The sequence below is a fragment of the Pempheris klunzingeri genome, chromosome 1, assembly GCF_042242105.1.
Source record: "Pempheris klunzingeri isolate RE-2024b chromosome 1, fPemKlu1.hap1, whole genome shotgun sequence".
NCBI lineage: Eukaryota > Metazoa > Chordata > Actinopteri > Acropomatiformes > Pempheridae > Pempheris > Pempheris klunzingeri.
The window spans coordinates 36,715,108-36,727,992 of NC_092012.1; the positions used below are offsets into that span (position 1 = coordinate 36,715,108).

A 12,885-nucleotide genomic window follows, 5' to 3' on the forward strand; every position below is an offset into this window, starting at 1 on the left:
ACTTCTCAGCACTGTTTCCTGGCTCTTAACAGTTTACAGGCACATAACAGCCCAGTAAACAATTTCCACAGATCAAACAAATTAGATGTTAGTGGGCTTTTGGGGTGCCGGTTTAGGGCTATGTCGTTACCATTTGAGGCTAGCTGTTTCCACTTGTTTCCAAACTTTGTGCTAAGCTAAGCTAACAGCTGCTGACTGTAGCTGCATATTTATTGTTCAGACATGAGTATCAATCTCCTCATGTAACTGTCCACCAGAAAGCAAATAAGCATGTTATCATCAAATGTTGAACTATTCTTGTGAACAGCCATGCTTGTTTTCTTACAAGCTGCATTAAATGAATAGGCTCCCTAACAGAGGACACAGCAGTGTTGGACAACCAGGATACATTCACCATAGGTAGACTGCTCTAAGTCACATGCTGATGTTGGCTTTAAGTCACAAAAAATAAAATGCATGTCTTGTGCCTTTGAGTGGTGATTAGATGTTTGAGAAATTGAATGTAATTCACAGGTGATTTATGTCTTCAGTGTGGCATTTTATTGCTTTTGTTTCCTTTTGTTTATCTAATATGAAGAAATTTGTTTGAAAGAAAGCTCAATAATTCATTAGATAGAAATCCTCCTGCCATAAAATATGACTTATGACTTCTCCTCCGAGCTTAACGATCACGCTACCTGATGCTATGAATGAAAGAGCTTTTTCTTGGCATCAGCCTGGAGAATGAGGTTAGGGTAACGTCCTTGGCTTGATTATGTGTGTGTTGTAATCCCACCGTTGCATAATTTAGTCTGGACTGCTAATCTTAAAATGAATTACATTTTACTGACAGCATGGTAGCTGATGTGAAGGACATCCAGATGAAAAGTTTAGCATGATGTCAGGCTTATAATAACCATAGCAATCACAGTTTTCTGTCTTTATATACAGTACACAAACAGGACATAAATGTGCATCCACACATTGTCTTTTTTCCTTGGATAGTTGCAGAAGTGGCTCACTGTTTTATCTAAAGTTTAATCTGCTCTACTGTAGAGAGTAACTGGACCTGTCTGAACAGTGGGTCTTGTCAGGTGTGACGACAGGACTGCAGAGAGGTCACTGACGAGTCCACAGGCGGAGGGAAATTGGATGTGTCACAGCTCGCAGAATTCCAGATGGTATGTTGCTCCCCTTGAGACCCTCTCCTTCTCGAAGTCTACCCTGTGATCACATTCGTAGGTGGAAAATGTTATCTGCCACATACAGCTTCTCAGCACAGCCACCATATGTCCCCAGCTTTTCTCATGGTGGGAAATCCCTCCCTGTTCTCCTCACCCACCCACACCCACAGGACGAGACAGCAGACCGTTAGACACTTTCCAGATTGTCTTGTTTCTCTGTTACAGTTGTCCTGAGAAAGAAAGTTAGAGAATCAAGCAGCAGGATTCGTTGGCTATGTCAAGCTCAAACAGTCACAAGAGGACTTGCCTACTGTACTTTCACACTTCCACCCAGCAGGCCAATCATCAAGTAAAGACTGTCGGATTATTAGAGGAGGATTTCTGTTTGAAGCACACTGAGGTCTTACACATTGTCCTGATGAAAACTATAAACCTCTGGTTGGGTTTCACCATGTCACAAGGTTTAGAGGATGGCCTGTAGGACACTCACTGAACGCAGCAGAAATGCACGGTGTCTTAATTGATGAAATAAATTATTTATTCAAAGTTTGATCTCCGGTTCAACTTTCGGTGCCGGCACTGCTGTGAGCTAGTTGATACAGCGAGTGTATGCTACGCTGTCAGCACCTCAATCATAACTCTGGCCAGGGCTAAGTGCTCCTCCCTGCCTGCATGTGCCTTCCATTTCAGGCCTGTTGCCCAGGGCCAGGCAGGGTATGATTTAGACGATATTTGTCCTCTTAGCTAATTGATTTAAGCTGGGCCTCCTTCCCCCATTGTCAGCCTGTCAGGGTCTCTCACTGGCCCTGTAAACTGTATTACCATTAGGACGGATAGGTTTGCTATGGTACACTCATTTACGAGACCCCTTTCCACCAGCTCATTTTGCCTCTTGCCAGAGCAGCAGTGCCCCAGAAAGTAAATAGACTTTGACTTGAATGTGATTAGGCAGCAGTTTACTTGGTTAGACCACATGAGGAACAACAGATCCCACTGAGCAGTGATGCCCCACAGATAACCCTTATCCAATTAGATTGGGACAACACAGTCCATTTATCCATTACGCTGCAAAACTTATAAAAAATACATGACTTTAGATATTAGGACTGCCATCAAGCAATTTTGCGCCCTCTCATGCTTTGATAATGTCATTTTACAGTGAAGCTCCTGTTTGCCCCTAGCCGAACCTTTACTGTATAGATCAGTGTGTGTAATATGGATTCATGCTTTGTATGTTATAGAAAGTGACATTATTAAAGTTGGTAGCTGCTTCTATCAGCTTGTCTGTTACTGTCTCACCTGTACACGCCTCCATCTAGAGCTTTCACTTTGTTCAGAAAGAAGTAAAAAGACTGCTGAGACACTTCTGGCGATGCCAGTACAGTTCAAGGTGACATTTGCTCTTTATTCAGTGCTGTTTGAGACTAATGGCCCTCTGTGGGCTCATTGGAGAGACACTTAAGTCGACTAAGAACCATGGAACTGACAAGTGCTGCTTTAATGTAATTATGTTTCGGAAGACACTGATGTGAAATGTGTATAAAACCAATTGATATAATATGCTGTCTACCTACTCCACAATACATCTAATCTGTTCATTTATCTTTTAATTCATGGCAAGAACAACATGACTCTGTTATCAAGGCCATGTGTTGAATCTTCCTGTCTGTGACTGAACACGGTTTTGTCCTGAGTTTCACAGGTACGTGGATGATTTCTATTGTTCAGGTTTGTCCATAAATCCTTTTCGCTTATCGTGTCATGTACAGTATTTCAGTTTGTTTTCTGTTTTTTCTGTTTTCTAGCCAGTGCTCTTGCAGGGTCTTGAGATAACCTATCATGATCTTCCAGGGGGCGATTTCCCAAGATGTTAATCAGTGCTACTCACATGTCTAATCACTCCTGCCATGAGGACTGTAGACAATAAAAGAAGACTGCAACAGGTGGTATTGGGCTTTACTTCATAGTTTGTGTGTTCAGTTCATGTCAATATTTTAAGATGTTTAAGACCAAGGCTTTAACACAGATGCACATCATATATTATTAATATTGCAGACATTGCGGCTGTTGGATCGACTGATGAAAGATTTTAAACATAGCAGAGTGTCATTGTTCCACTATACAGAAATGTGCTGTGGTTTTCCCTAAGGTAAAAAAAAATGCTTGTTACCCTGACAAAATAAGGCACTCACATTTACTGGACCATGCACAGACTCGGGTACAGCTGTGAGTGGATCTAATTTTACTGCCTTAATGTTTTGGTCTCAAGGAAAAGCAACACATTTTGGTTTACTGGACCCTTGTGTGTCCTCACTCCTCACAGTGTAACCATTTAAAGCACACAGGAAGGCGTTACTGATGCACTGTGCAGTGTAAATTGAGCATCAGCCGTGGGTGTGAGACATGAAGATTCTCATTAAATGAACTGACCCCCGAAGGACACATGCTACAGCCACTACGAGGGCTCTGTGTCCTGGATGTCAGCCTTTGTCTCTGCTGGTGAGCTCACTGTTCCCCGTGAGGACTCAGCATCTCTCCTCCTGGGTCACCTCTGACAAACTGGCTTCAGATATCTAAAGCTAAACATGTCCAACATACCTCCACATCCCTACCAGATGTGAGTTTAACACCACAGCCTTAACACTTGTCCTTACTAACGCTATGAGTTGGAGTTAGTGCACTAATGAGCTGACACAAAACACTCGTCTGTGAATCTGTACAATTAATTCTATGTTAGTCTTGTACATGGACAAGCCAGACAGGTTAAAGTTCAATTAGGTTAGGGTTACTGCTTCTTCACACACAACAATCTGTGCATTTGTATCCACTACATAAGGGACAATGAAAAGAATACATGCTACATCCTATTATGAGATTTAAGTTCAAGCTGGAAGAAGAAGGTATGTAGAGCCTTCATGCTGCCCATTTTGACTTCAGTGTTCAAAAATAATTAGTAAAGGTTGTAAATGGTGGGAGATGATTTGCTCCTGCTGTCTGGGATGGAATGAGGAGACATGGCAGGATTTTAATTAACTCTTCGTCTAGTGCAGATAGAGGGCAAAGGAGCAGGATAAATCACAGAGGACAACAGCAATCTGCCTCTTTATTAGAGCACACACACAGGCACGCTGTGACAAACTACACGTCAGCTGCTCAATCATAAAACAAGGCTGAAAAGACAATCAGCATTCAAGCTAACACATCTGTTTTGGTTTGTTCTGACCCTTGACAGGCTTTGAGACATCCCTTAAGAGATGCCCTGCCCTGGAGATTTAATACACCCTCACAGACTACAATATATGAAACTTAACTCCAGCATTGAGGTCTCCAATCCATTTCTCAGTGTCCATCTGCTCCCCTTCATTTCCATGTCCTCCACATGAGTGAGATGGATATAATACCGAGGTACAATCAATAAGGAACCTCATACAGAATATTTTCTGTTTTCTGGTGGGATCTAATTTATACAGAGGAGGGATATGCACAAAGTCCATCTCTCAGTGGCTGTCTGCTGTTGAGGGAGGAAACTTCTTTGCTTGTGGTGGGATGTTACACAGCAGCTGTCTATCACATGATATCCCAACAGTGGACACATGTATGGGGACCAGTCTCCTTAATAAGAATTAGAGAGGTGTCACGGCACACCAACACAAATGTACGCTCACTGATTTGACCTGCTAGTGAAATGTGAACTCTGGTAGCACAGATTAGCAGCATTTAAATGAAGAGAGGCGACCAGGAGGAAGTGCTGAGAGTGTATGAAAGGCTGAGAAAGTAACCCTTAAATACTTATAAATTTTATTTCTATAAATGATGGACATGACCATTAGATATGAAGAGAAATGTTTGTCTGAGTCATAAACAGGCTCATGTTAAAATCACTTTTTTTATCAAGAAGGATCTTTTTAAGCTTATTATTACGTTCAGCTCTTGTTGTTGTTGTGTTGTGGTGTTTTCTTATTTCTTATTGTTGACGCCCTTTCAACCATAATTCCATAATTATTCAAACCCTTGTTTCTAGCCTGAATGAATTACTGATCATGATATGGTCAGTACCCCGACTTTTCAATCTCATTATTCAGTGCACAATTCGACAAAAAAAACACACACAGCCACTAGTGCAGATTAGAACAAACACAAAGAATGGGTCAGAACAACAAAGTGTAGCCAAGTTTGTGCTTTGGACATCTATGCTTGTTGATTTAACACCACCTCCATCTCTTTCTGCCCAGCCCCACCCGTAATGAATTTGAATGTTTTCTAGAATGGAACCTTGACCTTTTCTGAGGAGGCATTACATTAACAAAGCCCCTGACCTCACTGCACACTCGCTGTGTCCAGGTACATCGTTACACTTTATTGCACACTGATGCAAAATTGTACATGGTGAATTTAAGAATTTGTAAGCTCACATATGTAGACAAATGTGGGCAGAAACGCCCTCGATGTGACCCCCAGCAGAGGTCAGGGCAATCCCTGGCCACACTAAGCTGGGCCTGCAGCCGAAGCTCCGTACACACCCCCAGTGGCAAGCACGGGTTTAAATGACAGGGTCAACCACCCTCGTCCTTTTCGTTTATGGGTTTAACGGTAAGCCGATACGATGGTCCGCAACACTGAACCCTCAAACTGAGAGTGCTGTGGTTACCAACTTAACCCTAATACAATGGTTACTAAGCTACATTTGCTTTACTCTGCTCAGTCTACCAAATGTGAGTCATGACAAGTCAGAGGTACAACATATGACTAAATAAATACTGATAAACACTGACCTTGTACCAGTGATGTTGGAGTGAGTTGCCTGCGTCCTCCACTGCCTATCACTGAATACTAATTCTGATGGGTCCAAATAAAAAAGAGGTCATCCCTGTTGAAAGGGAGACGTCATGATAGCATAATTAGAGGCGACAGCACAGCACTATTCTGGGCCAAATCTGCCCTGATAACAATGGGAAAGGCTTTTAGAGTTTGTTTGTTGGGGTTTGTTGTGCTCCCTGAAACCCACACTATCTTTCTAATTGAATTAAAAAACCAGAATAAGTGCTTCCTGAAGGCTTTTGCCCTCTTCGTAGCATTGAACATGTCTGTGTCTCAACCTGGAAGCCAAAACATTCCCAAAATAAAATTTTTCTACAGGCAGCGATCGAAGAGTAGCCTCCAGACAAACATGCAAATAATCTAGACACTTTTGGCATTTGCTCAACCATCAAACTTATGTTGTGTAATTATAATATGGAGAGGACGCATTCACACAGCCTATAAGTACACAGTAACCACCACTATGTAGAGGGCAGGACCAACAAGAGTGTGCTTTCAGAAACTCACCATCCTCTAACCCCAGCTGTCCTGAGCCAACACCACCTCCTGGTGGGCATCAGGTACTACTACAGACATCACCTGAACACAGGTACACTGTTCATGGTTTATATGGAGTAAAAACAGGAGAGGAGAAAAACAGGTACACTGTTCATGGTTTCTATGGGGTAAAAACTGGGGAGGAGGAAAAACAGGTACACTGTTCACAGTTTCTGTGGGGTAAAAACAGGTACACTGCATGGTTTCTATGGGGTAAAAACGGGAAGAGGAAAAACAGGTACACTGTTCACAGTTTCTGTGGGGTAAAAACAGGTACACTGCATGGTTTCTATGGGGTAAAAACGGGAAGAGGAAAAACAGGTACACCGTTCACGGTTTCTGTGGAGTAAAAACAGGGGAGGAGGTAAAACAGGTACACTGTTCATAGTTTCTATGGAGTAAACGCAGGTACGCTGTTCACGGTTTCCATGTTTGTAATCATACCTACGGGAAAATTGAGTCACCAATTAAGGATCTTGGAGTACCAAAGAGAACCCACATGGGAAGAACATGACGCCACGCAGAAAAGTGCCTCTTTGCTGGCCTGCAGGTTTAATCTATATTCTAGTAAACACATTTTAGAGTTGTCTATGTTTGACTGTGCTCCTGATTTTATAGAACAGTAATGCTGAGTCAAAATATGAAGTAGGTCCAACTCTGTGACCCACTCTGTATCAACCATCGTTTCCATGGAAACAAAATCTAAGTGACTTCTACCATCTCTGTGGTGGGCTACCAAATGATTCCGTGGACAGAGCCAGTTTAAATGGTTCGGGACAGTGGCTCTTTTCCATCACAGACTAGTTTAAACCATATTATATAGTTGATTCACAGCTGTGGGACTGGAAGGTGCCCTCCTGTAAACTTCCCCGGAATGAGCCGGAGCCGCGCTGAATGCTGGGATTATGCGGGAGCGGGGAGGCTGCTGGACGCCATCTTTAAACCCCACAGAGGCCAGCTCCAGCCGCACACCGGGATGAAAAACCCTGTCCCCTCCGCGGGATCTAAGTTCACGTCGCGGAAATGGTATGATCGCTGCCCGGTGAAGTAGCCGGTACGGGACCGTCGGAGGGGACTGTGAACAGGTGGCCACGGGGCAGCGCCACCGCCGTAATCAGTTGTTATCGGAGGCGGACAACAACAATAGACGGAAAGACAACAACAACGGACGAGCTCGCTAACGGCTAGCTCAGCTAGCACCTGGCCCAGCGCTGCGCTGTTTTCTCATGCTAAGTGGTAGCTAGCTAACGTTAGCTCGTTCATCAGCAAATCTGTCCGGGGACGCTGAAATTTGACCGGAAGCCTTTTATATCTGGCGCGGGCATCCAGGTACATCTGCTGGAGCAGTCTGTCATCTCTTCGCCACTTAAAAAAAACAATTTGTACTGAAGTTTGCGTTGTGGCTTTGGTTAGCTGAAGGCTAAGTCCCGACTTCTCCCCCAGCGGCCCAGCCGGAGATGCGTGGAAGATGTCGGTTTCGGGGCTGAAGGCCGAACTGAAGTTTTTGGAGTCCATTTTTGACCCAAACCACGAACGCTTCAGGATCATTGACTGGAAGCCTGATGAGCTGAGCTGCCAGTTTAATGTCACCGGGGAAAAGCTGCTAATTATCCACTGTAACATAACGGTAAGCGTCAGGAGTACCAGTGCCGGGCTTTAATCACTTCCCGGGTTGGTCGTTAGCGGGCTAAAGTTAGCTGGTTAACTTTAATTGCCGGGTATCAGGACAGGGTTAGGGCAACTTTAACCCACCCACAGCCGGGTGCTGAGTGGGACGGGGTTTGTGTGTCATGAGCCAGGCCTGGGTTACTGTTGAGGGTTGTTCTTCTGACAGTCCCACATTAAACCGCAAGGAAGAGCTAGCCTAGCTGTGGGCTAACGCTGCACTGTGGAAGCTAACGTCGTCAGCCCTAAACACACGTTATTATTTAGTGAGTTATCTAGCTGTTTGGTTACTGACTGTGACCCTGCTACACCTGAGCATGGAGGTCCGGTGAACTAATGAATCTGTGTGCTTTGTGCTGTGTTTCTCTGTCTGTAGGAGTCCTATCCGTCTACGCCTCCGATATGGTTTGTGGACTCTGATGACCCCAGCTTGGCCCAAGTCTTGGAGAGGTTGGAGGATGTGAGGAAGGGCAGCACCCTGGTAGTTATCCTTCCTTCACTGTGTGTCATTGAGGAAAACGCAGTGGTGTCAGTACACTGAGAGTCTGCTGACCATCTTCTTATTCACAGTGAACATGTCAACTATGAGCAGACTGTAAAAGTGATTCCTGAACACACATCACAGGTTTTGTGGGAGTTGTAGTGTGGACTTTCTCTAACCCTGAGACACATTGGCATTATGATGTGGTGCAGCAGTCCACTTAACAGAAATAAACTCTGAGCAGATGATTTGAGTGGAAAGCTACATCGCATTTGGCTAACCCAGTAGTGACCAGGCTGCCTCTCAGCTGGAGCATTTTTCTTTGCGTTGTTGTGACAGAACAGCAGCCAGCCAAGCTTCATCAGAGACAGGCACATGATCGGGACTGCTTAATAGTCTGTTGGCTCCTCCATTGCTTTGATTGACTGTGCCAAATATTATTTAAGTGTTGAATACCCACTTGAGTTACTACTGAAATTTATACTAGAGTTTTAGATGACATATTTTTTGTACATCAGACTTAGGTGAGACTAGTCTAATGAAGCCTTTCTGTTGCATATATATTAAGACTGACTTCATTCATCAGGTATGAATGTTAGCCTGGTTTTCCCCGGCTCAACCAGTCATCCGGCTCAGTTACCAATGATGGGGTTAGAGTTATTTTATGTGGTGTTTCATAGACGGACACACAGAGGTCATTAATGACGCCACCTGTGGGTTCTGTTGTGGGCTGTGGGTTGGTGCTGCTACTGGGATGGTTGCTGGAGAAACTATCCGCTGGGCGCACAATGGTGTGAAGAGACTTGAAAGTGGTGGCACTCATTCATGACTCATCCCAGCTTACGGTAGCAGGATGGATGTATCTCCAAAGTATTTATCTCCAGTTTATACCATGATCCCACTGGACAGGAACCCACTTTAGGATGAGTCTCTGCTGTGTTTGTCTGAGCACTTTGGTGTTTACCGGCGACTTCAGTGATGTGTTTGCTGAGCCAGGTGCTCAGGAGCACTCAAAGGAGCTGCCACAGAGAAACCAGCCGACGACTCCATCTGACTCGTCAGAATCGGCGTTCTGATCGTGTTCATTTAACTAAACTGCTGAGTCGACAGTGATATTAAATGTGGCGATCTTCCACAGCAAGTGTCACTGCTGCGTTGCAATTTTTATCTTCTGTCAAGTAACTTATCCCACCCATAAAGCATTGCATGGCAGTCTACATTAGTCAGTCAGAGGGGAATTTTCTGCTGCAGGTAAATTTAAGTTTCTACTGGAGGTCTGACTTAAATACTGGGCCTGTCTTCATGCAGCGGCTGCCCCAGAGTTTTAAAGCACCAGTAAACATCATGTCTGACGTCAGTGGGGTCTTACTTGTGCCCCATATGATGGTATTAGTTTAGACAGGCAAGTTTTCATGTCAGCAGATCACTGGGACAACCTTTGAATTCAAGGTGTCTGTGACGGGTACCAACGTGTGGTGTGACATGCGGAGCTCTGTTAGCCTACTTATTCGTGCTGCTCTATTTGTAGGACACAATAAGCTTTTTATAGAAGTGCTGTCAGCTTTTTTGGATAGAAGAGGAGGTTTCTGTTTGCACCATAAAGTAGTGATCATTCAGGTAAAGAATACATCATTGTGTGTGAGGTGAGGGCCAAACCGTGGCCCCCTGTGGATATAAGATCAGTCTATGTTTGAGTTGCTGCACAGATATGTTAGTGCTACCCTGTATCTGAACTGCACCAGTTTAAATGCAGAACGCACAAGCTACTGGCAGCTGCTGTCTAACTGTCTTTACAAACTCTGTCAGTGTTCCTGCATTTATTTGCTATGCCACTACAAGAAGTGTTTTATGTTTAAATCCTTAAATGGAAGTCATGTGACTGATTGGCTCAGCTTTATTGCTGCAGTGATAGGTTTCCAGTTTTCACAGTAATCCACAGGTGTAGTCTGAATGCCCTGCCCTGCGTGCTGAATAGTCTGATTGTTCATTGTATTTGGTCTCGCACAACACAGTCTGTGATATTAAAAACATAATCTTTTAAAGATATCCTTTCAGAAATAAATAAATAAATATATATATATATATACATACACGTATGTATTTTAAAAAATCTGCTATTGATTCCGGTGATAGCTTTGTCTCTATCACGTGTGCCATGTGCCATCACTGTGGAGCTGCATTTACAATGTGGTTTGTCTCTTCTAGCTTTTGCAGCAGTTGAAAAAACTCATCTGTGACCTTTGTCGGCTGTACAACCTTCCCCAACATCCAGATGTGGAAATGCTGGACCAGCCGCTGCCTGCAGGCCCTGTGGGACAAGACCGAAAGGCAAGGCTGCCCCATTCGCTCCTGTCAGACACGTCTTGTGGCATGAAATGGCGCGTCCACTGTTTGACCATTTTTAAGGAATATGCCATGCATATTTAAGTCAGGATGTTTAATTAGGCTCTTCAAACCACTCTCTCGCGGTATTGTAAAGGCAGCCTGCATTACTGAGGTGTAGGTGAATGTATGACGTTCTCAGAGACTGTCAGCGAGTTCTACCGGTATTCATGGTCAGTAGTAGGTGGTTGCACTGGATGTAAAATACAGAGACCACTTTATTCAGCCTGCCTTGATGCCCTGTCTGTGGTGTGTTTATCCACAGCATGGGACAGAGGAGGTCACGTCTGAAGAAGAGGAGGAGGAGGAGATGGGAGAGGTAAGTTGTCATCAAACACCTGTTGTGCTGCATTGGGAGGCCGTGCTGGATGCTCAGTAATGAAACACGGGTGTATTTTCCTCCCATCTTAATCACCCATTATGTGAGATAGGAATGTAGTGCATGATGGACTGGTCTGTGGTTTGAAAGTATGTTTGAAGTTACACGTGATGGTTGTCTTTAGATTTGATCTGATTAGGATGGACCCACTCTGGATATTACCAAGTTAATAGTTGATGTTTTCTGTGTTGTTCTAGGAAATTTTGGCAGTGGGCTCACTTCTCTTGACTTGGCACTCCCTGAGCAGTTTTCATGTTGCATGCATAACTGGAGAACCAGGAAACATTAAAAATGTCTAAATGATCTAACGTGAACCAACAGGACATCGAGGATCTGGACCACTATGAAATGAAAGAGGAGGAGCCTGTGGATGGGAAGAAATCTGAGGACGATGGGATTGAGAAGGAGAATCTGGCCATCTTGGAGAAGATCAGAAAGAACCAGAGGCAGGACCACTTGAATGTAAGTCTTTATTCACTGAAGTACATTTGTGCTAAGGAGATCATGGCCATATTTGATCAATTACCATATTTAATCTAAGACCTGACTTAATTGAATTCAGAATTTAACTAAGGAATTTATACAGTGTAAGCTCATTGCATCAGATTCCTTTGTGAATGAAGTGGGGGAGAATTGGTGAGACATTCATGCATTCGTCTGACAGTAGGGAGTGTGTTTCTGAAGGTGAAGACAGCTCATATTCACATATATCTTACCATCTTCCCCTCACCAACATGTATGAAGATCAGTTTTTCTTCTGGGTAAGACTCTCAGCTGGCTCATCGTCCTGTGCAGTTAGCTGCTCAGCTGTGAGGCTTTCTTGGTACCAGAAACGTGTCCAAAATACAGTGATATCTTAAGTATGGAGCTAGTGGTGTTTCATGAACTTGATTTACATGTTTCTGAATCTTTTGAGGAGGATCAGTGAGATACTCTCGAGTGTGCTGGTATTAATGCTGGCGTGTTGGAGAGTAAAGCTTTCTCGTTGGCCCAAGTAAAGTACAGGTGACAGTGAATTTCAGAGCATTGGCTTCTTTGTCATTACGGCTCTAGTTGTTGTGTTGTATTTTGCAGGGAGCTGTGTCTGGTTCAGTTCAAGCCTCTGACCGCCTGATGAAGGAGCTTAGAGAAATCTACAGGTCTCAGAGTTACAAGACAGGTATGCACACACACCTGTGCCAAAGGGTTGCGCCTGACTCCACCTGGGCACTAGCACACATCCCTACCCACCCTCACACAGAGTAACAATCAGCTCTCTGGATGTGACGGTTCATGAGCACTGGTGAACATTTAGCATAGCAATGTTAACACGATCAGAGGAACATTTTAGTCTCACGCTCATGAAGCCAGCTCCACCCTGTGGTGGCTCTTCTGTAGATTACTCCACCCTGTTTGTCAGTGTCTCCTGAAGGCTTTACCAACACCATTCTGACACTTTTTTTTCACAGCAGCATAACAAA

At 44.0% G+C, this 12,885-nt stretch overlaps 1 protein-coding gene across 1 annotated transcript; it reads left to right on the plus strand.

The window, feature by feature from the left end:
• Positions 1-7,459: 7,459 nt before the first annotated feature.
• LOC139202789 (ubiquitin-conjugating enzyme E2 Q2-like) lies at positions 7,460-12,666 on the plus strand (the record flags this gene model as incomplete). Its single annotated transcript, XM_070832405.1, has 6 exons — positions 7,460-8,145; positions 8,560-8,664; positions 10,870-10,992; positions 11,312-11,365; positions 11,747-11,887; positions 12,500-12,666. Coding segments are annotated over exons 1-6 (749 nt in total), but the record flags the coding sequence as incomplete, so codon positions are not given.
• Positions 12,667-12,885: the final 219 nt, after the last annotated feature.